Source organism: Tinamus guttatus, unplaced genomic scaffold (genome assembly GCF_059628265.1).
Source record: "Tinamus guttatus ecotype Peru unplaced genomic scaffold, ASM5962826v1 Tinamus_guttatus_pri_ptg000649l, whole genome shotgun sequence".
Taxonomy (NCBI): domain Eukaryota; kingdom Metazoa; phylum Chordata; class Aves; order Tinamiformes; family Tinamidae; genus Tinamus; species Tinamus guttatus.
In genome coordinates this window covers 1762542-1785911 of record NW_028289183.1, presented here as the reverse complement: position 1 = coordinate 1785911, position 23370 = coordinate 1762542, and the positions used below count along the sequence as shown (strand labels likewise).

The following is a 23370-nucleotide window of genomic DNA, read 5'->3' as shown; positions in this document are numbered from 1 at the left end:
GAGATCTTCACCTCGTTGTGTGCTGTGGCTCCTTATGGTCCAGGGACTCTTCACAGTCCCTCTATGGAAGTCAGTGTCATCTAGAGCTGCACCTAAGATGCTCGTGATGCAGCTGAAGCAGCTGCCAGATTTCTCTGCCTGGGGTTGCACTTTGCGCTTATAAAGCCAGAATTGGAGGTCTGAGATGGAAATACAGGAACACCTAGGCAACACGGGGGCCGTTTGTAACAAACTGGCTGTTATTCTAGTCTGAGTCTGTATCTAGGCTGTTCTGGTTTGGTTTTCTGCCCGTGCTGCTGGAACAGGGATGTTTGGCTGCAGCACCTATGCAACACGCTGGGCATTTTCTTTAGAGCCCCAGCTAGCCTGGCCAGGAACACTGTAAAAACCTAATATTAATGTATTGCTGGTCTACTTACAATACTTTCCATTGGGTATCAAAAGTGTATTTGTAGAGATTTTGTTTCCAAGGTTAAATGGAATTTGGCTGAAAAATATAATGGTAAGTGAGGTGAGCTTCCTGGTTCATTAAAACCCTACCCAGTGTAGACATTCCCTTAAAGTGGAACTCGCTTGGATATTTGGAATGAATCATTTAGTGTAATTTGGTACTAATAAGCATTATTTCCACACACCCCTTCCCATCATCAAAGAGCCAGAAGGAACTCAACTGCTTCTGGCCTATTTTCTGCTCATTACCAGGAGGAAATGCTAGTGCAGTTGCAGAAAAAGTTGCACTAAATGAAGTCCAATGTTGAATTGTTTTATTTTGGTGAGTGCAGTGCCAGCTTCAAAAGACATCCCAGCAATAAGTTGAAAGGAGTAAGCTAAAAGCATATAACATACTGCTTATTTCAGAGCACTCTTTCCTATTTCTTCCTTGAATAAGCCATTCTCTTATGAGAAACTTTTGGCTAAACTTTACCCAGCAGGACTAATTTGGATGATGCAAAACAGGATTGAAAGAATTAGCTTTTGCAGCAGAGCAAAATGTCCAAATATACTAGAGCTTGGCACCAGGATGGGTGACTTCATTTGACTGAGACCTGAAGGTGCAAATAGCATCTTGTTTCTAGGGAGGTGGCTACTTTGGACACTTGCTAAGGATTTACTCCCATTAATGACTTGGTGATGAAAGGCCTTGAAGAATGCATTTGACTTTTAAGCCAAACTAACTTGTTTTCTTTTTTTCTTTTTTTCTGTTTTTATTTATTTATTTATTTTAATTTTGCACCAATAGGTTGGAAAGGGAATGTACTGGTGCTGTTATGTTATACTGGAATCTTTTATATTGTGTTCTCACATAGGGCTGGTTCAAATCTGTCCCATTCCAGTATTTCTGGAGATAAAGGGATCCTTCAAAGGCCCTTTGATACAATATACATCCCCCTGCAGCCAGGTAGGCTGAAAAGAGCTGGGAAAAGACACGTCCTAATTCAAGCCTGTTGAGCACTGTGGTATAAAGAGCCAAGAATCTTGGGGTGTTTTCTGGGCTAAAAATCTTGTCCAATGTGCTAGCAAAAACAGTGTGGTGGTTAGTGAGTTTTTTGACAACTGTTATTTCAGGCCTTTGAAACATTTCTGCTTAAAACCCCCTCTGGGAAATACTTTGTGGGACTCTATGTTGCTGCTGGGAGGATTTGCATCTCTTCAGTGTGTGACCGCCTGTGATGCCGGTGGTGACTAAACGGGAGGTCTGTACCCTGGAAGGGCTGTGGTACTCCTGCCCTCCGACTGTTGGTTACACACTAGTGAATACGAATATGTCCAGCTGCCCAAATTCAGTGTGAATGGGGAGCAGTGCTTTTGTTTTGGCCGTGTCAACCCAGTAATGGACTTCAATTAAAAAAGGCAAGAGGCAGCCTGTATATATAAATCTCTATTTGATATATATATCATATTATTTATGATGTATATATATTTCTCTCTATATATGTTAACATTTGTTGCATTTGCACTTTTATTATTTTACTCCCTTAGGTTTCAGTAAGCTGTAATCTTTTTCTTCGGGTTTTCCTCTTGCACCTCTATCCTGGAAAAGAGCAGGTCTGGATGGCTTTAAAGGCCTGATCCCTGGACTAGGCTAGTTCTCCAAGCCCTCCTGCAGCCTGTGCTCATTTCTCAGGAAACCTCCCCAAATTCTGCTCCGTGCGCCGGTTTCTCGGCGCGGCGCGGAGCCTCCCGTGCTTGTGTGTACCTGTTGCGAGGCTCTGTTTTTAGCTCGGTGCGTAGAAGCAAGGAGAAGGTATGTGGACTTGGCAGTCTCCTCCTTGAAGTTTATCCTGCTTTTGGAAGTAGTATTTGGATGCCTTTGGCTCAGCCCGAGCCCTGCAGAGCAACATGTTGAGGCTGGCACTGTCAGCGCCGGTGACGGGTAGCGCACAGGTGACCCAGCCTGTCCTACAGCTCCACGTTACCACACCGGGAGCCTTGCGTTTCATTTGTGGCTTTGGGTTTTTTCTTTTTCCTCCCTCTTTTTAGCCTTCTAACCCTTCGCTGATGGGTAGCTTACCCCAAACACGGGGTTAGTGTCTCTGCAGGGTGGATTTGACACGTTCTGGCTTCCCTGTTCCCTCCGAAGGCAGGTTGGCCACCGTGCGGGTCTTGGGTTTGGAGCACTTGAGTTTGTCTTTGCTTTGTCATAAAACAACCTGAGGGGAGAAGCGAAGAGAAATGAAAGGAGTAAAAAATGCACCAAATTTAATCTGCTCAACTTGAGTGTGGGCTGGGAACCAACTGTTAACTTGGCTGCATTCTCCTGGTAGATATGAGTGACAGGAGGCTTTGGTCTTAGCTGCTGGCATCAGGTGCTGGCAAACCTCTAGTCTTAGGGAAAATGAAAATGAAAGCTCCTCGTTTTCCCCAAAGAAACAAAGGGCCTATTGAGCAGGAGGCCCTGCTGCTGCCTCCATGGTTTCTCATTCCAGCTCCGCTGAAAGGCTCCATTGTCACCTGCTGTCACCTCTGCTGCCCCTTGGCTGGATTTACCTGCTGTCCAGGTGAAAGCAGGGGCTGCTGAGCCTGCTTGGTAGAGGGGGCCCGAGGAGGCTGGTTGCACAGCTGCCTTAATGTGATCCTGCATGGAAACAAGTGCAAGGAAAAGATGTGGGGTAGGGAGTATGGTGGGAATGGTCCAGGATGCCCAGAAAGGCACCACGAATCCCTTCTTGCCCTGCTGTGTTATGTAAGTCATGCTTTTCTATTATGAGAATTATGACTAAATCACGGTTATCTTGTGGACTGGAAAACATCTCAGACAAAATTCAGTTTCTAACTGATGTTTCGCTAAAAATGACACCTACAGCCTGGCAGGTTGGTAGCCATGAACAAGCTGGAACTAAAACTAATGGCAAAACTGCACTGGTTTGTCCCAAAGCAGCATCTTGCCCTTTTGTGGGGTGAGTGTAAGAGTTTATGTAGCCTGTGTTGCAGCTGATTCAGTCAATTCCCTCATTCGTTGTTAAGGTAACATGTTATGTTGGATTTTCTTCCACAAACTACATACCATGGCTTCAGACTCCCACTCTTTGACAACTAGAAATCTTTTCTGTGTTAGTAGATGTTATGGTACAAAGTTTCATCACCTCTATTAGATTAATACTTCCCTTCTTATAGTATAGACAAGTATGGCTGGAGACTAAGCTGTCTTGAAGGGAATAAACCTGCTGCTTTTTGAGCCAGTAGTGATCATCTCAAATTGCTGGGTATAAAAGGTTAGAATTTAGTAATGCCTTTTTTGTCCTGTCCTGTGAGTTGGTAAGCAAAAAAAAAAAAAAACAGGAAATGCTCCAATCTTTCCAATTTTGTCTCTATTCTAAAGTGGCTCAGCCTCCTCAGCTGTGACTCCAGACCGGGGTGACGGCTGATTTGGAGGAAGGAGGTCTGAATTCTGGTCAAGCAACCGGAGCTGAAGCCATCGAGCAGGCTGTGGAATCGGCCCTGTCCTCCTGTGCCTTGGAGCAGGAGCAGTAAAGGGCTGTGCAAGGACTTTGTGACTGCCTTGGAGCTGGGAACACCTCGGGCTAATGGCAAGGCCACGCAAATGACACGAGCTTTAGTTGCTTCTCCTACAAAGGAGTGAGCTGGCCATCGCCGTGCAGGAAATAAAGTGGTAGATTTGGGTTAAGTAGACAATAATGTACCAAGGTGGCAACTCCATCTCAGTGGCGGGAGTGAGGAGCAAGTGCCTGCTGTTGCAGACAGAGCGTTTTCTGTTTATCCATTTGTTTTTCTTCTATTTTTCCTCTTCTCTAGCTGCCCAACTTGCCTTAGCAATGTGGCTCTTCCTGCAGCTCCCTCTGCACCAGAAGCACCCTGAGCGTTTCGCAGCGCGGCAGCCCTGTTAACGGTGACACGCAGGTCGCTCTCGATACAATCAGATGTCCTTGAGCCCTCGTGCACCCTCGTTTGCTCCAAGCCCTGACCACAGCCCAACGCTGGCACTGCTAAAAACCCCATGAAGCCACTTCTCAAGCAGCTTGGTCACAACCTTTAGGGACAGCAGAAGGTTCTGCCATAGTGTATAAATATATCAGCTGTGCTAAGCTGAATGCAAGCAACCTGCTGCGTATCCTCCTTGAGAGTTACTGGTGTCTTCTTGCAGAATGGCCTTGGTTTAGTCTGAGGCAGCTTAGCAGGCTCCTGTGCTCGTTAAAATCTGGTGTTCCTTATGTTACCTCTGGAAATTGGGTGTCAGATGGTTTAGTCTTTCCATTTGCCCCATGGGCAACCTGCTTAGTTTTCTTGGTGAGCACTGGTGTTCACTCAATGCTGCTTCTTGGTTTGCACTGCTTCCTGGTGGCAGTCAGCAAGGGAGGGTTATGGAGGCTGATTTATATGGAATTTAGCAGGTGAAACTGACCTTACAATAAGGAGTAATTGTGTCAGGCTTGGAAATTATGCTGAGCAGGTGGTTTGCAGGAGGTGAAGTTGCTGAGGACTGATCAAGTGTGTTGTGGAGATGGAGTAAGCTGTGCTTGGGATTTATAAATTTAATAAAAGGATCTGCGTGGATTACTGCTTTTGGAATATTGCTTTTTCATTTCTGTTGTGCTTCTGTGTGTGGGCTGTGCAGCCAGGGGCTTTCGTATCAGATTTGGCCTGAGATTATTTTCCAGCAAATCCAACTTGTTCTATCTGAACACTTCAACAGAAAAAGCTCATTAAATGCTGTATTTCAGACTGCCATGCTGTATTTAACTTTTGTCTTTCATCTGTATGTAACAATGTCCATGCAACCTGCTATGAATTGTATTTTTTTCCTCTCTCCCAGACTGTGGAACATGGATTTCCCCATCAACCCAGTGCGCTGGGCTACAGCCCCTTCCTCCGCCTTATGGCCATTGGGACGCGATCGGGAGCCATCAAACTGTATCCCTCGAAACCACCTGGGGCAGATCTCTCTGATAGCCCAGAAAGGTGTAATTTTACATGAAAATGCTGCCCAAATTTAAGTTAAGACAAGGTGTATATTTGTAAGAAGGGTTACTGAACACTAGAGCAGTTTATCTCAGTGATTCCGATCTGATCGGGGTGGGATTATCTTGCCAGGAGCTGAACTGTAGCTCAAACAGAAGCAGAACTTAATGCAGATATTAGATGGGGCTCTTTGCTCCTGCTATGCAGGAGGTCAGACAAGATCTGGCCCCAGTCTAGTAATTCTTCATGTTGTAAATTCCAGGGTTGTTTAAATATTTGGGGCAGGGGGCAGGGTTCTGTTTCTTAAAGCAATTCTATTTCCGAGGTTAAAAATGAAGCAAAAAATTCTCTCAGCTTCCTGAGTTTGTGACCATGCAGATGTTAGACACCTGAATACTTTCCTTTTTCTCCCAAAAGAGTGGTGCCCAGTCCAATATTGCACATCCCGTGGCACTGTGCCCGCCAGGCGTGCTGTGAAACAGGCATCCCAGCCCAGAAAGGAAAAGTTGGTGCTTTCTGTGCCTGCTTAATCATTCCCAGTGGTGTTTGTGTTCGGAAGCTGGACTCCACATGCAGGCAGGAGCCATCTGTCTCCTGGTTACAAATTAGTTAAGCAGGATTTTAGTGTCAGGGAAACCACTAAACATCCCTGAGAAAAAACAGGGTCTGGGCACCTCTTCTGCATGTGCTCAGAAGACAAGGAAACATCCACGTTCTCCTGTAACAACCCACCCCACGCACAGAAAGTCAGAGGAGGTTCGTGTTGCTTCTCCTCCGTCCAAATTGCTGGGTGAACAACCTTGTTTTGAACTAATCTCTCTTCATGTTGCTTGCTAGCAAGCTTCTTAGCAATTAACTGCAGCTGTGGGTCATCTTAAATACTGCTGATCCTCAACAAACCCTTCAGATATGGTGCTCCCGGGGTGGAGTTCATGGGTTTACATGAAGAAAACAATACTGTAATGCAGATACACTTCATACCTGAGCAGGTGAGTGTGTTTTTCAATTCTTTTGTGACTTACAGAGATTGCTCTTCAACGGGTGTTGAGTTTAAAATTGGTCCGGGTAACTGGGCTCCTCATATCAAGTTTATTCAAATGCTGCTTGGTCTGGAACATTATTCCAATATATTTTGTGCTCTCTGTAGTGCTCTTTGCCAGAGATGTCTGATAAAACTTAGAATAGGTTTAGTGCTCGTAATTGGCCATTTATCTCGTGTATAGTGGGAGTAGCAATAAGGCCAGAGCAGTTCAGGCAGCCTGATGCAAAAGCAAAAAACTTCCTTTTCCTTTTGCAACTGCTGTTCTGCAGGACCACAAACACCCAACCCTACTGCAAGACCAGCTGGGGCAGTGGCTGCTGCTGAGCAGATTTCATTATTTTGGGAGAGTTCAAAGCACTCCCATTAACCCTGCCTGCTCCTGAGGTTGCTGCTTTTGTGTTTGTCTGGACTGACTCCTGATTTTGGGGTTTGCTGGGTGGTTATTGCCACAAACTGAAAGAAAAAGGCACAACTTTCCAAGGGGCTTTCGCGTCTCTCACCTGTCAGACTGGTGTGTGGGCCATGTGCTCGTTACCTGGCACCTCTCGTCTATCACCAGCGGCCTCTTTGAGAGAGGTTTCCTTCTGGAGCCAGTTTTGGGTGGCTGTTTGCTTAACTAATGGTATAAACTGAAACTCCCACGGGGAGTGTTGCGCCAGGTGTGGCTGCAGCAGGCCAAGTGCTTCAATTTGAACAAGCAGCCAGCAGGGCTGGGCTCGTAAAAGGCGTCTGACACAACCCTCCAGAATGAGGTTGAGCATCAAGAATGCGAGGAGTGCGGCGCGCGGGGCCACCACCCTGCCCAGGCTGGGCGAGCGGCTGCAAACGGTGCTGTGTCAAGGTGCTCGTGGGAGCTTCAGCTTCATGGGTGCTTTGCAAGGGCCTAAATCCTCCTCTCACCCCATCCTGGTGACAATCCAGGGTCCTGTGCAAGAGAATTGGAGTCTTTAGGCTACTTGTGGTTTCCTCCAAGCCCTGAAGTCCCGTGAACGGGTTATGGACGGCAGCATCTTTATTGCTAGATCCGCTCTGCCAGTCTTCGTGTCGTGGTTCCCAAACGAAGGATGTTGTCTGCTTTTGTAGTGCCAGCTGGTGACGCTTCTGGATGACAACAGTTTGCACCTCTGGAGCCTGAAGCAGCACAACAGAGCCTCGGAGCTGCAGGAAGAGCGACGCTTCACCTTGAAAGGGCCGCCGGGGTAACCTGCAGGGGTGGTTTTGAGCTGGTTAGGGGACAAGCAAGTAGGAAAAATCTGCTGTTCTAGCTGGAGCTCGTCCTCATCTGAGGGGCTTTCTTGGTTTTGTGAATCCGTTAAAGGGGCTTCCATGGAAAGAGGCTGTTGGGGCCCAGGACTCCACCTCGCAGGACTGTTGCACCCATGTAAAAAGCAATGGCTTTTTTTTCCCTAACATTAATGTGTATCCACTCCTATGTGTAAAGGAGCAATAAATCTTAAGGTTAAGCAAATCTAATCATCCCTTAAGTAAGAGTTTAAAATATTGCTACGATTTCAGTTTCACGTGGTCTTGCTGCTTTTGGGTGAGCTATTTTTAGCTGCTTTGGGGGCTGCCTGGGAAGAGAGGCTGCTGTAAAAAGGCATCTGGGTCTTTGTTCATGCCCTTGCCAAAAGTCTTTTGACGTAATTTATCTTAAAGGTAGTGTTCTGCTCAGGCCTTCTCCTTTAAAATGTCATGCCTGGCTCCAGGTCTCTGCCCGTAGGACGAATTGCTTTGACTCCCGAGTTTAATAAGCTTGGGCGCCCTGTACCCTGCTGACCAGCTTCCCTTTGCACCCCAGGTCCCCCCCGAGCGCGACGCAGATCACGGCCGTCCTCCCGCACTCCTCGCGGGCCGTTCTCTACCTCGGCACGGAGAGCGGCAGCGTCTTCGTGGCGGAGCTGCCCTCCTTCCGCGTGCTGGAGGACAGGACCGTCCCCTCCGAGGCTGTGCTGCAGCGGTGAGCGGGGACACGGGCGCTGCTCTGTGCAGCAGATGTCCCTTCCATGAAATGCCACCCTCCCTTTGGTGCTGGGGCTCGTTGTTATCTATTTGGCAGCGTCCAAATCTGCGCGACTTCTGTGAAAGCCACTTTTGGCCTGGCAGGTGTGAAGCGACGGTTTTGGACCCTGTGAACCCAGGGCTGTCACTGCCAGGAGATGGGCAGAACTGCACGGGGGACGTTTGGAGTGAAGCTGCAGGTCTTGTGCCTGGGCCCTTGTGTCCACAGCTGCAACAAAAGTTACTTAGCTGTGATTACACCTTTACTTCGTCCACAAGAGGTGGAACTTCTGATGCTGCTTTGTCCAAAAAAGGACTTTTGTCACTCTGGAGGTCTGAGTGTTGCTGAAAACTTTGTCCTATGTTGTGTCCTTGGCACTTCCTTCTGACATGGAAATGTCAGCTAAACAAAAATCCAGAGCCTGCTCTATACACAAATTGGTAGAGAAACCAAATGCCTCTGTTCAGCACATTTGTACACAATTACTCATACTGCACGGGTCGTGAGAGAACAGCACAGGCAGCTTGGATTGTTTTCACATTTCTGGGGGTCCAGTCCTGGAATTCACAGCAAACCATGGGTTTTCCCTTAAGAGAATGGGACTAGATGCTGGTTCATTTGGCAGGCCTCCAGGAGGCTGGTGTGATGTCTTATATAAGAGTTTCTGCTGCTTGACAGATTCCTGGAAAGACCATTCTTATTCTCATCTGCTTTATTTAAAAAAAAATAAAAAAAATTTGCTTTGGTCCTTCTACCTTAACTGTTATTACGGTCATGTTGGATCACACGAGTAAACTTTTCTAGGTTTTCTCTTCTGCTTCTGTAGGGTGCCAGATGATTACTGTAACAGGCGATCATGTGAACTGGTGGAAGTGCTCCGGGAGCATCCCAAGAACCCAAACCTCATCCTGATCGGATACAGCAGGGGCTTGATCGTCCTCTGGGACCTTCAGAATAGCCAAGTCACACACCATTTCCTGGGCAGCCAGGTATTAATCCAGCCCCAAATCAATTTAGTGTTGTGGTTGTGCAGGGAATTGGTCTCCTCTCAGGGCCCTTTGAAAAGAAGTGGGTGCAGAGAGAGCCTGCAAAGCTCTTGCTAAGAATGAGCTGGTTTGGAGGGGTTACTAATCTTCTGGAGAGCAGTCACTGTGTCTCTTCCTCTACAGCAACTGGAGAACCTCTACTGGCAAAGGGATGGCACTAAATTCATTAGTTGCCACTATGATGGAAGTTACACTCAGTGGCCTGTGTCCAATGACAACAGGCAGCCGGAGCCTCTGGAAAACCTTGTGCCTTATGGTCAGTATATGCTTCTAGAGCTCATCCTTTTTCTGGGGTTGAATTGCTGTGTATTTTTCTGAAACTCCAATTCCTTTTGAGCTTGCGGGGAATATTTAAGCCAGGTTCTCGTTAATGTTGAATCCTGATGACAAAATGCAGTGTTGCAATTAAGGGATCTCTTTTGGGGTTTAAAATCTTTTTGCTTTTAAACTCCTGTGCATCACTAAGGTCTTCAGCCTGGAGAAAAAGATGTATTGAAGAAACTTATAGGCCTTATGAAGAAGTGTGTTTGTGATTCAGCTTTCTGGTGCAGTTCAAGTATCCTGTTCAGCAGGAGTTGCTTGGATCTTCTGTAATTAATAGTGAGCTAAGAGCACTTCTTGTCAAACAGCAGTGATGAAATGATGCCTCTCATTTGTTGAAACCCATCAAGAGGGAATGACCTCATCTTTCAAGCATATAGAAGCTTCTAAAGCTCTATCACCTTTACGTTAATTTGGGGAATGGCTGTGTTTTCAACAATCTTTTCTGCTTAATCAGCTTCTACAGCAGCACTCCCCATCCCTGTTAGGCATCAGCAACACGGTTCAGAACTTCCCCTTGGGTCTCAGCCTTGTTTTGTTGAGGAATGCTGTGGGAATGAGTGTGTCCCAGAAGAATGGCTGCATCTGATGTGGCTTGGCCTGCAGAGGTAGTGGTGGTGCCTCTAAATTCAGGTGGCTGCCTTTGAGGGAGGCCAAGATGACCTCAGGTTGCCTGTTCCTGACTGGGTGAGGCAGATTAAGGAGCTTCCTGTGTAAAGATAAACTTCTCAAATGGTAGTAACTAACTCTGTTCTCTTAGGTCCTTTTCCTTGCAAGGCCATCTCCAAGATCTACTGGCAGACAACAAAAAATGGGTAAGTTCTTGGTCTCCCTTCACTCCTCTTGGTATTTTTAGCAGGAGGCACTTAAACGGTGCAATGTGCAATGCCATAACACCGTATAGAGCAACACAGTAAGAATTTTCTTATCAAAGTTAGGCTTGTCTCAAATCTTTGAAGTTGCCCTTATTCCTCATTTCAGCATATGCCCCTTATCCGTGTCTTTCTCTTCAGGCTTCCTTACATTATATTCCAAGGAGGGATGCCCCGGGCTAGCTATGGTGACCGGCACAGCATCTCTGTCATTCATGGCAGCCAGCAAACAGCCTTTGACTTCACATCCCGGGTGATAGACTTCTTCATCATCTTCAGTTCAGAGCCCACGGCAGGTACGTAGTGAAAGGCAACGCTGAAGAACTAGGATAGCTGGGTAAGGATGGGAATGTTTTCCTGGCCTAAATAGCAAGCAAAGTGGGGAGTCTATGCTCAGTTGTTTGGGTTTTCTGAGAAGCAGAGAAATTGTGTCAATTAAAAGTGAAGTGTAAAATACCAGCATCAAGAATGTCCCGAATACAGATGCCATACATTCTTTAATTAAAAAAAAAAAAAAAAAAAAGGTAAGCAGCTCCCTTAAGAGACCTCTTAGTCTCTTGTCTGTGGAGGCTGGACATAACCCAGTTATGAAGTCAAGGTCTGGATATTTCTATTTGGAAATAGTACTTCAAAAGAGGCAATAATTAAAAATAAAATTGACTCCCACCAAGACAGTGTTTCTCTTAATTACTACCTGGAATTAGGACTAAGGCTCTGGGTAATAAATCAACAAAGGGAGTCCTAGAACTAAGGGTCAATATATAGAGTACGTAACTTGCTGCTGGCAGACATGAGTGTAAACAGTTCTAATACTGAATAGTTCTCATTCCACAGCATAGCTAACACTTGTTAGAGTCTTGCTTCCCTCAAGTGCTTTGTTACTCTAGTTTCCACAGTATACATAATATATATTTTTTTCTTTTCGTGGAATTGTCAATGATTTTACCCAAAGAACTTTCTTTCCTGGCGGCATAGCTCTTTTTTCTGGTTAACTCGATGTAATTGAGTAGAAAATTACTATTTCATGCTCTGCAAATAGACAGTATTGGAAGTTCAGTCAGAACAAGTTGCTAACATTTAGATGCTTTTTAAGTGCTTGCTGGCAAATTTAGAGATTGACTTTAAGTTTAATTCCTGAATGTGACTGGAAGCCCTTTTAGGATGAAATAACTGAACTTACCAGACTTTTGTTTTCGTACTGCCCAAGGATTGAATTATCCAGTTCACCTGTCATGTAGTGAGTACAGAGAGGAGGTGTTGCAGGAAGCTGAAGCCCTTGTCCTTAGACAAGGAAGTTATTTAAAATAAAATGAGGTTTCTGTGGTTGACAGGCTTCCTCATGGCTGATTGCCTGGGCTCAGTGGGTCTGTGTGGCTTTTCTTGTTCGCCCGTAAGCAGTTCTCCCTGCAATGACAATAATAAGGTATTAATTGTATACCAGAGCCACGGAATTTAATGAGCACAGAGCTTATGCATTGCTGCATGGTGATAGGTAGTGACTTCCCACAACACTGAACATGCTGAAATTTTAAAAAGAAAAGATAAATGTGTGGACTAGCCCTTCCTGACTTTTTGGGGTTTCGTTCTCCATTAGTAGGTGGATAAGTTTATAAAACTCTCTAAAAATTTTTAGTATGTTTCCTACTTCAGCATTTTAAAGCAGATTCTTTCCATAAGCAGTGACCTCAGATATGTGCCTTTATAGGGAAAAAAATGCTGTTTTTAATGCAGAGCATATATGGTTAATATTGGTAGTATTAGTCAGTGTGCAGGACTGATGATATCTAATGCAGTACATGTATGATACTGTTTGTCCAATTCAGAAGGTCTGTAGACAACTGCAAATGGCAGCACACCAGATAGTGAACTAAAACTGGATTAGAGCAACTAAAACTGGATCTTAGAGCAACTCCACAGTCTGCATGAAGAAACTGAACTAATTATTGCTGTGTTATGATTGTGGCCAACGAAAGGTGAAACCCAGGCTAATTAGAGTGGTGCCAAGTAGTTACTTGAAGTTATTTCTACTGGAGTGGTGTATCTTTTTCTTGTAGACTTGCCTTCTTGCAAGCGTGTTCCAGATAATCAAACACTTGAAGGGAAGTGAAAGTCAAGGACAGAGAATCTCAGGGAGGAGCTGCCAGTTTGCTCATTTATTCACCCCTACCCCCAGTGACACAAATTCAGGCTGCATTCACTTATGCTTGTGTGGCTTCATTAAGTCACTGGTGTGAAACAATTCAGAGCCCTGGTTTTCCCCACCACTTGCTAATGTGGCTGTCTTGTGCACGTTATGCAGAGTAAGTATTTTTTTTATGTGGGTTAAGATTCCTACTTATAAGTAGAATTACCCTTTGATTCAGTGCGTGTCATGTATAATGATACATTAGCAGATTTCTTTTGCCTCTCATCATGTTTATTAAATGGATGCACTCATTAAAGAATGTCCAGGGGATGTAGCTCGGTGTGTTAGAAGCAGAGAAAACTCCAGGGCAGAGTGTTGGATTGCAAACACTTGCCAGCTCAAGCAGAGGAGCCTTCTGCAACACCCATGGCATGACTGTGGTCAGGCAGCTTTGGACTGTGGTCCACACAGCACTAAATGGGTCATTGCTGGGGTGTATAGGTGTCCATCCACACCCTGCTGTTAATTAGCTTGGAAAGGACATTTGAGTTTCACTGGTGAGTAGAAACTTGTTTGCTTAGCTGTGGTTGCAGTTCACCTCGAAGAAAAGCTGAGTCCCTCTGGTAGTCCCAACAGTGACACAAAGAATCAAGAACTTGCAGTAGATCTATTAATATCTTGAATTCTATTAATATCAGTGCCTCAATAGGCCCAGTTAACACAGAAGCATTTAGAAGTATTGCCAACAAAAACATACTTGCATTGAGCTCCATGACTGTTGTTTCCATATAAGCTTTACAGGAAGCTTGTTTCTATTAAGCTTGGATAGTCTTTGCTGTTGGCCTCACTGAATGTTGTTTCTGCAGAGTTTGATGACCCCTCTGCCATGGTGGTGCTGGCAGAAGAGGAGCTGGTGGTGATAGACCTCAAGTCTGCAGGCTGGCCAGCAGTCCATGCTCCGTACCTGGCGTCTCTCCACTGCTCCGCCATCACCTGCTCCCACCACGTCTCCAACATCCCCCTGAAGCTGTGGGAGAGGATTATCAGTGCTGGGAGCAAGCAGAACGTTCACTACTCCAATATGGTATGGCAGCCTCAGGCGTAGACGTGATCACTTGTGTTTAGGAGGAGCGTAGCAGTGTGGGTGGCCTCTTCCTGACAGCGAGTGCAGGGCTGGGTCCCTGCTGTCCTGCAGCCTTGAGAAGGGCTGTTTCCCAGACCACCACCCTCCTCGCTCTGTGGGGATTAAGATGTGATATTTTTTCCCAACTTTGACAAGCCAGAAGGAAAGTGTGAGTGTTCCCAGCTGTCCAGGGTAACAAACTCCTCATTTAGAAGCTGGAAGCTGTCGGCAGAGCCTCTTGAGGAAATGTGTAGAATATCTTCTACTAAAAAGCACAGCTGGTGTCAGAACAGGAACATCTAATCCAAACAAAAGCTAACAGCACGGGCTGGTTGGCTGCCATTTGCACTAAAGTTCATGCTCTCCTGCCGACTATGTATCCTCTTCATACTGTTACCACCCTGAAAACCTCTGTCTTCCCTTAATGTATTTGTAGCCATGGCCGATTGATGGTGGCACCAACTTAGCTCCAGATCCTCCTCAGCGGGACTTGCTGCTCACAGGGTATGTACCTACCTGCCTGATGAAATTCAAGGAACCCTTCTGACCTGTCTGTCCTTTCTTTTGAACTAATAGAGACTTTTCCTTGAGATTATGGTCTGCTCTTCTCGCAGAAAGAAGAAACTGTACAATATAACTCCTCAAAGCTGGGCTGTGAGCTTCCTAAAGCTTTTGAGAGGACAGACAGATCCCTTTATCCAGAGATAACCTATAAAGCTGCCTCATTTTTTGATTCTGAAATGTCATATTTTCCTTTAATACAATTCACTGTACAAGTGGAGGCAGTAATCCAGTGACTCAAAGGAAGCAATGTAAATACAGAGCTTAATCTTGCAAGTTTTAAGCTTTTTTTTCCACACTATTTACAGTGTTGTGGATCTCAAAGAGGTTTGGACTCCTATCTCTTTTGATCAGCATGACCAGATTTAGCTAAGTGCTGGAATAAAGAAGCTAGCAAGAAATTGCCTCACCACATAAAAATGTATCGTTTTCTTTTCAAAACAATTTCAAGCATTTCTGTGGGCTGTTTTTCAGATACTTTATTCTTGATGCAGCAAGTTCTTAGAAGCAAATTCTCACCTGGAGAACTGAGATTAAAGCTTGATTTTTTTTTTCTTTCTTTTAGACCATAGTTTTTCTACTAGAAGTATTAATTTTTTCTTTTGTGTGCTTGAGTGTTTTTTTTTCCCCCTTTTTGGAGCAACCAAAGATCAGATCAAGATCTTGATCTGTGTCCTATCAAGAACAGACTGGATTTTTTTTTTTAAAGTCATCTTGAAACTCTTAAGTTGCCACAATTTAGGGCTTTGTAATTGTGGTTTAACCTTGGAGTGCATTGGTTTTTCCCCTCTGTTTTATCATCCTTGTGACATGTGGCTCTGCATGACCTGTGCTTTCCATGACCTCCCCTCCTGCAGGCATGAGGATGGCACCGTGCGGTTTTGGGATGCGTCTGGTGTCTGCTTGCACCTCCTTTACAAGCTGAGCACGGTGAGAGTATTTCTCACCGACGCCGATCCCAATGACAACATGAACACCCTGGGTGAGGATGAATGGCCTCCGCTTCGCAAGGTGAGATAATTGCTGGTTGTGGAAGCATTCTGGAGAGGAGGAGGTTTTATTCTTGTGCTGTTAATACGCCTGTAAAGATTAGCTGTTGTGTGCACGTACACACACCGCTTCTCCTTCCCTCTGTCTTCTAGGTTGGGACCTTTGACCCTTACAGTGATGATCCTAGACTGGGGATCCAGAAGATCTACCTATGTAAATACAGTGGATACTTGGCTGTAGCTGGAACAGCAGGGCAGGTATGATATATAGTCATCATCAATCTTGCTTTTAGTTCACCCCATTACACTGCAAATTGGCGATATGTCAAAGGGCCAACACTAATTTCTGTAGTGTTTGATCAATCTAGTCACTGGAAACATTGTCTGATGGCCGCCTGCTTTCTGTAATCTCTGTTTTAGACTTTTTCTATAATTATTTACCAGCCCTGAGATGTTTTTTCACCTGTGGAGAACTTAACTTCTGGCCTATCTTGGCCTGTTCATATTGTCACTCTATCTGACCCGACAGCTCGAAGGGTTGTCTGGCTAATAGGAGCCCTAACGTTTTTTTTCCCCTTCTTTTCAGGTACTGGTGATGGAACTGAATGATGAAGATGCAGAGCATGTTGTGGACCATGCTGAAGCAGATCTCCTGCAGGACCAAGAGGGCTATCGATGGAAAGGTCATGAGAAACTAAAGACTCGAGATGGTCCTGTCCGATTTGAAGCTGGTTTTCAGCCATTTGTTCTGGTCCAATGTCAACCACCAGCTGTGGTCACCTCACTGGCCCTTCACTCTGAATGGAAGCTTGTGGCCTTTGGTACCAGTCATGGTTTTGGTCTTTTTGACCACCAGCAGAAACGCCTAGTCTTTGTGAAGTAAGTATCTATCTACAATGAACTTTAGGGTGGTAATTCCCCATTGGAAGTCCTAACTAACCAAGTCATAGAATATATGAGAATAGGTTTCTAGGGAGCAGCACTAGAACAAGAAGTCCTACCTCATTGGACTTCCTGAAGAATATAAGCATGTTCTTGTCTCTGCATTTGTACTTGCCATGTTGAACTGTTAGTAGTGTTTGCCACCCTGTTTCTACCTTTTTTTTAATCATTATTATTTTTAGATGTACACTGCATCCTAGTGACCAACTGGCCTTAGAAGGTCCACTGTCTCGGGTGAAGTCCCTGAAGAAGTCCCTCCGGCAGTCGTTCCGGAGGATCAGGAGGAGCCGGGTGTCTAGCCGGAAGCGGCGAGGTGCTGGTGGAAACACCTCTGAGGTGAGGGCTCTTCGGGACCCTCTCTATACACAAACTCGTAGCATGTAGAGCCCTGACTACCCTGCCCAGAGAAGGAGGTGGTCTGTGCCCTTGCGCTGGGGACAAGGGGGAGACGACGTGCCTGGCTTGCGAAACGTCTCCTTTCCCTTGAAGGTTCAGGAGGCAAATGCCAAATTTGATCAGGATGCACTGCAGGAAATGGAACTGGCTCCAGTCCAGAGGAAGATTGAAGCCCGCTCGGCAGAAGACTCTTTCACTGGCTTTGTGCGCACCTTATATTTTGCTGACACCTTCTTGAGAGACAGTGAGTAGCAAAAGCAGCTCCTTTTTTTCTGAGTGTTTCTTTTTTTTCCTCCCCTGCCAAGGAGCACATTAGGGTCTTACTGCTAGGAAAATTTGACACCTTCTGTGTTGTACTTTGTGCTAGGCTGAAAAAATAATCTAGAGCTAGAGCATATGTTGTAATGCAGACCTGTTGTTTAGCTGTTGTAGCTGCTGACTAATTCAAGGCAAGTAGTATTGCATCCTCCTAGGCAGTCTGAAAGCATAGCATGGGTTTTTAAATATGTTGAAATGTTTTTGGACTTTAGAGTATAATGATTTCCCTGTCTCATTACTCTAAAGTTCACTCCTCCTTGCCCCAGCAAGGGCCAAACTTTAGGCTTCCTCTGCTTGGGTATGATTTAAATAGATGAAAACTGGATGGGGCGATGGTGGTGACTGAGGGAAACAGCCCTCTGCTCCCTTTGCTCAACCATGTCCTTTATCAGAACTGTTGATGGGGAAGTTCTCAAACGAGAAATGTTAAGAAATTGTAGTTTCCCTGGAGTCAGCTGTAATATCAAGGTGTTTAGGAGCTAAACAGAGGGAGGAAGGCAGGTGTCCAAGGTTGCCAGAGATGGAGGTTTGCTCATGAGCCCTCTCGTTGCTCCAGGCTCCCGCCACTGCCCGTCCTTGTGGGCAGGCACCAACGGAGGGACCGTCTACGCGTTCTGCCTCCGCGTTCCTCCCGCAGAGAGGAGGATGGACGAGCCTGTCAGGGCAGAGCAGGGTAAGTACAGCTCGTGGGAGCAAGTGCTCTAGTGGAACTAGGTGTCACTGATGTTGCTAGTGTGAGGGGGTGATGATAAATACAGCACTGAGCTGAGCAATGCTCACTCTTGGGTTAGACTTGAGAACGTGCCTGAGCCCCAGTGCTTCCTGAGCTCCCTTAGCCTCAGGCCCCACTGACTTCAGAAGTCTGAATTTGCATTAGCTGTCCTTAAAGTTTTACTATCAAGTCACAGTGTGCACCTTCCTTATTGTGACCATCGCCCTGTTCTCTGTGTAATAATAACTACTGTTTAACATGAACAAGTTCAGTCCAAATACCCTTTAACTCTACCTTTTTAGGTAATGTTTCCATAGGAGAGGTCTATAGCTCTTCAGCTTTGAGAGGGTGTGAGCTGAGTTTCTAGCACAGTATCTCTGATGACAATCTTGTTCGTTTTTTGTTTTTTCTTCATCTTGTCTAGCCAAAGAGATTCAGCTGATGCATAGGGCCCCTGTTGTGGGGATCCTCGTCTTGGATGGGCGCAGCACTCCACTCCCAGAACCTCTGGAAGTAGCACATGACCTTTCCAAGAGCCCTGATATGCAAGGCAGCCATCAACTGCTGGTGGTATCTGAAGAGCAGCTTAAGGTATCGCGCAGGAGGTGCTTGTGGCCTGCATGTAAAATGTGCTAAAGCACTGAGCAGTGCTCTTCGGAATAGTTTTTCTTCTGAATTTGACTAAAGCTTCAGGAATAGTGTTTCAGTGTGGTACTGTCCAGAAAAATGATGACAATAAGTCCTGAGCCCATGGAAATCAGATGTGTGCAGATAAATTGAGTATGCCGAGTAATGATGTGCAAGCTGAATATACAGGTTTTATTCCTATATAATTTTAAACTCTGTACAATACTGCTTCTGCTTTTGGAAAAGAGCTTTTGATTCTGTGGTTAGTTTCATGTAACATGGTACAGAAAGAGTAATTTGTAGACATTTCTATAAGCAACTAAAATCCTTACTTTGTGTATTAAGTAGCTTAGAAGAGAATAATCCATACAGAGTATGCTCTAGGCTGTCGTCTTTTAACATGGAAGAGCACACAATGTAAACCCCATTTTTTCCTTAATATTTAGTTGAGTACAGAGGTTTTCTTGAAAAAAGTAGGAGAAATGCAGTTTGCAGCTCAAAATGTAAAAGTGCTTGATGCCAGAACACAGATACTTTTAACACTGGGTGATTATTATTTGTTTTTGTCCGGTGAAGAGGAAGTCGGGCTGGCTCAGGTTACCCCACTGCATCTTCACTGTGAATAAAACATTGTTAAAGGAGGGAGCAGCAGGTCCTGGGCGCGGTGGCTCACGCTCCTTGTGCAGGAAGGAGCTGTGAGTGTCCTGTTCCCATCGGCAGGTCTTCACGTTGCCCAAGGTTAGCTCCAAACTGAAGCTCAAGCTGACGGCGCTGGAAGGCTGTCGGGTCCGAAAGGTGACAGTTGCCAACTTCGGCAGCTGCAGGACGAATGACTACAGTGAAAATGACCTGGCTGTCCTGACGAACCTGGGAGACATTCAGATCATCTCGCTGCCCTTCCTCAAGTTACAGATTCGCTACCCTTGCATCCGCAAGGAGGATGTGAGCGGCATTGCATCCTGCGTCTTCACCAAATACGGCCAAGGTAACGCCGTATTTTTCCCCAAATCCCAGTCCTCTGTGTGTGTGTAACGTGGCAGGGCAATTTTAGAGCTTGTTTTAGAGCTGTCTGCATACACAGGTGAGCAGTGCATAAATGTCTCTGCTGTGTGTTTCTGTCTGGTTCCAGCTGCCAGCAGGTATTGAATATGGGGTAATATCTTCTTTGCCAGTATTGTCCTAATTTAGATGAGAAGAAATGCAAATAGTCCCTTTTCTATGGAACATAAATGACACTTTTATCTGTTCTTTTTTGTTTACTTTTAGTTCTGGAAGTATGTTCTTGGGCTTGAGAGCTGCTTATAAATTCTCTCTCTCCTCTGCAGGTTTCTATCTGATCTCACCCTCAGAGTTTGAGAGGTTTTCCCTTTCTACCAAATGGCTGGTGGAGCCCCAGTGTGTTGTTGATGTGCCAGAACTTACAAGCAACAATCATGTGAACAACAGGTCTGGCGTGGAGAATGCTACAAGAAAATCCAGGTAAAGTCCATAAAACTCCTGCACGCCACGTCTGGATGGTGTGACCCGCTCCTGTGTTGTGGGCAATGCAGGGAAACCTGGGGTATGTTCTGAATGTTTCTGTGGCCCATCTCCCTCTCCAAGCTGTCTCCCACAAAGTATTGTATTTTATAGAGAAACTCCCTTTAAAATATATATAAATAAATGAGGCAGAAGTTTTAGGAGGGCTACTGTTTGATGACTCTTAACATCATTCCTGGAGGGATTGGCATGAGGAAATGTAACCTGCTCCCTGATGGTTGTCCTATTTGCACTACTGCTGCCGGGACAAAGTAATCAAGGATGGGAATTGGTCTCCTGCGGCTAGAATAGCAAGCTGTAAATTCTGGCTTGTGTTACTTAAGGGCTGCGAGTGTCACCAGTACGTGATGAAGCCCTTCCTGCGCACTTGCTCAACATGCCATTTCATTAGCATGCATTAGAGTTTCTCTTACATGAATTATTCACCCTCCTATGCCTCCCAGTCAGTGTTATTTGCCCCCTTTTCTCTTCTAGGGGATCAGGAAGGACTTCGGGTGACTATGGAGAAGATGGTAAGCTGGGGAAGGGAATACCTTGCCCTGGACAGTGCAGTTTCTAATGCTGAAGTAGATTGCATGCAGCAAGATTGTTTTGAAAGAACAGAATGTAGCTCCTGCTGGAAGGTGGTGGAGAGATATGGTCTGAAATTTCCAATATCTTCTGTTAGTCAAACCAGTATTGCTGGAAAATACAATTCGGTACACGAGAAGTTTTAAGGATTAGTTGGGAAGCATTCAGTGATGTTGAAAGGACTTGAAGAAAAAACAGTTGTAGGGTGGGTTTTCAAAGGTGTGTGTATTTTATGGAAAAGGACAAACATTAGGTAAAACCTCTTTTCCTCCTCTCTTTTCAGAAAGGAAGTCTGGGAGGCTGATGGAACATGCCTTACTCAATGATGAAAGTGAGTGAGATGAACTTGTTACCATCAGCACAAGAGCATTTCAGGGTGGGAAAGCAGGGAATTCTGCTGATTCCAGCACTCGCTTCCAAGGGGTCTGCAATTGCACCAAACTGCTAGGAATACTGTGGGTGTGGGTTTCTTTTCTTTTTTTCATGAATCAATAGATACGAGGGGTTGGACAGACAGTAATACCCGAAGGCAAGGGTTGGCCTGCATAGCTGCATTCCCTGCCCTGATAAGAGAAGGCCTTTTAACTTAGTAGTGGGACTGCTGTAAAATGACAAGTGGGACAGGCTGTTCCGTTTGGGGCTCTGGTGCTGGGACTGGCAGCATTTCCTCTGGCAAGCGACTGCTTCGGTCCTTTGCGCCAGCCTGTCCAGTAAAACCCTGGTACTGTCGAAGGGGCAGCGATGTTAAAAGGTCTGAGCTGCGGGTGGTGGGAGGCAGGTTTTAAAGGCAGCTCTGCTGGGAGGTGGAATGTGGCCCGTCTGCTACCTTGAAAGCAGAGCTCTGCTGGAGGCTGGGCTCACTTTCGTTAACCCTCTGCTTTCCAGAAGTCCTGAAGGAGATCCAGAGTACTCTGGAAGGAGGCAGAGGGTGAGTACCGACCAACTTATGTTCCTAAGAGATGGGGTTGGTAAGGGAGGGCATTTCTGAGGAGAGCAAAGCACATTTCCAACATGATGACAGGGATCCTTGTGCTGGAATCTGATCATGTGCGTGTCCACCAAACTATCCAAGGGAAATAATAAGAGAGAGGCAGGTCCTCTTTCACATGTTGTCCCTTGACTTTTTTTTTTTTTTTTTAATGAGTAATGCTTTGTTTCTTTCTCTCCGAAAAGCAGGAGAGATCACAATCCCACCTCCCAAAGGAACAGGACTCTGAGTATTCGCATACAGGTTTCTATTCGTGTCAACCCATACTGATCTAAGGGCAGGCCACACGGGCTCAGTTGGCCGAGGATGGGACTCTGGAGTTTTAATCCTGGCTTGACACTGTCACTTGGACATGTTCAATATCTCTGCTCCCATTCTGTCTATACGGTAGAGCTAAACTACCACCATGGGTGCGGGGCTTTGTCTGGTCTCCCTAGAACACTGTTCAGGTGACAGGGGCTACGGAAGTGGAGACAAAGGACCTTGTAACGGATGCAGGAAGCTTGGTGGGATTGGTACCTGCTGGTGTGTAAGGATAAGTGACTGCCTGACCTCCTCTGCTCTGCGCCCTTCCTCTGGACACTACCTAATCCTGGTCTTCTGTCAGCAGCTGGGAGTGGACGGGATGGCACTGCATGGCAGTAAGGAGCCTTCTCTTGTGTCATTGCAGGAGCTATGCAGAAAGAAATTTGGCAAGAAGTCCCTTAGGACATGGACTAAGTAATGGAGGAGGTAGGTGAGGCTGAAGATATTTTGGGGCTGGTGAAGCAGCCAAGGGAAGCAGAAAGTTCATTGAATCACATGGCCCATGACAGAGGGCAGGACTTTGTATTTTGAGGATAGGAATCTGCTGGTTGTGTGAGGTACTTAATGGTGTAAGCACCTTGTGACAGCTAGCCAGATTTCATCACTCTAATGTCTTGAGACTTACTAGGGACTCCTGGATAGAAAGATGCCTTCACTGAGCATGACAGGATGCCCAGAACTCGGTGTCACTGCTTTTTACCCTCCTTCCCCTGTGCTTGAAAGAAGGCTTGAGTATTGACACAGCAACATGTGAGCCTCTAATTCTGCAAACCTCTGGGGAGAAACAAAGGTGGGAGTGGAGAGGCTCTGCAGCACTGTTACCTTTCAAAATAAGCTCTTGTATGTGTGTCTGTGCAAATGCACTTGAGAGGTTTTGGGCCCAGTGTTAATTCTTTTAGCCAATGCAGTGATGCATTCAGGGAACCAAATCCTGGTTTCTCTCATTTGCTTCCACTTTCTGCTTCCTAAATGATTATTTTTTCAATCTTTTTCCCCAAAGCGGAGTGACCAGACCTCATCCAGGACTTTCTGGCATCGGACCGAGTGCCATAACACTACTGACCGGGCAAACCGTCCCTGGGGAGAGGCCACCGCTGCTGCAACGCGCCGGCCCCTGCGCGCCGGCTCTGCCTCCCTTCCAGTGCCTCGCTAGAGACATCTCCTCCTGGAGCCCGCCTTGCATTAGGACAGAAGTGGATCACCTGGTCTGATGCACCACAAGCCTCTGAGTACCTGTAACTTTTTAAATGTTTGCACATTTCTCTTTTCTACTGGGCTGGGTTTTAAATTATAAATGTTACTGCCGTGGTGCAGGATTTTAATAAACGCACACTGTTACCTCCGACTGGTTTTAAAATTATTTTTTGTACAATTTTTTAAAATCGTATGGGTATTTCAGTTTTAATGGAAACATTTTAGAAGTTTACTTTTTAAAAAAAAACATTAAATAATATATGCTAGATTCCTGTGACTGCT

The 23370-nt window shown here is 45.7% G+C and overlaps 1 protein-coding gene across 1 annotated transcript in view; it reads left to right on the top strand.

Annotated features, from left to right (window-relative positions):
- Positions 1-22973, top strand: part of LLGL2 (LLGL scribble cell polarity complex component 2) — a 29300-nt gene extending 6327 nt beyond the window's left edge. The window contains exons 3-27 of the mRNA XM_088536001.1: positions 5273-5370; positions 6326-6407; positions 7544-7659; positions 8259-8417; positions 9286-9448; positions 9629-9761; positions 10587-10641; positions 10840-10994; positions 13690-13907; positions 14383-14450; positions 15365-15518; positions 15650-15754; positions 16083-16375; positions 16621-16774; positions 16928-17078; positions 17709-17825; positions 18289-18455; positions 19212-19476; positions 19817-19970; positions 20505-20542; positions 20884-20931; positions 21486-21528; positions 21777-21831; positions 22259-22320; positions 22895-22973. Coding sequence (XP_088392127.1) covers positions 5273-5370; positions 6326-6407; positions 7544-7659; positions 8259-8417; positions 9286-9448; positions 9629-9761; positions 10587-10641; positions 10840-10994; positions 13690-13907; positions 14383-14450; positions 15365-15518; positions 15650-15754; positions 16083-16375; positions 16621-16774; positions 16928-17078; positions 17709-17825; positions 18289-18455; positions 19212-19476; positions 19817-19970; positions 20505-20542; positions 20884-20931; positions 21486-21528; positions 21777-21831; positions 22259-22312 — 3045 coding nt within the window. The 3' untranslated portion in view covers positions 22313-22320; positions 22895-22973. The remainder of the gene's footprint in view (positions 1-5272; positions 5371-6325; positions 6408-7543; positions 7660-8258; positions 8418-9285; positions 9449-9628; positions 9762-10586; positions 10642-10839; positions 10995-13689; positions 13908-14382; positions 14451-15364; positions 15519-15649; positions 15755-16082; positions 16376-16620; positions 16775-16927; positions 17079-17708; positions 17826-18288; positions 18456-19211; positions 19477-19816; positions 19971-20504; positions 20543-20883; positions 20932-21485; positions 21529-21776; positions 21832-22258; positions 22321-22894) is intronic.
- Positions 22974-23370: the final 397 nt, after the last annotated feature.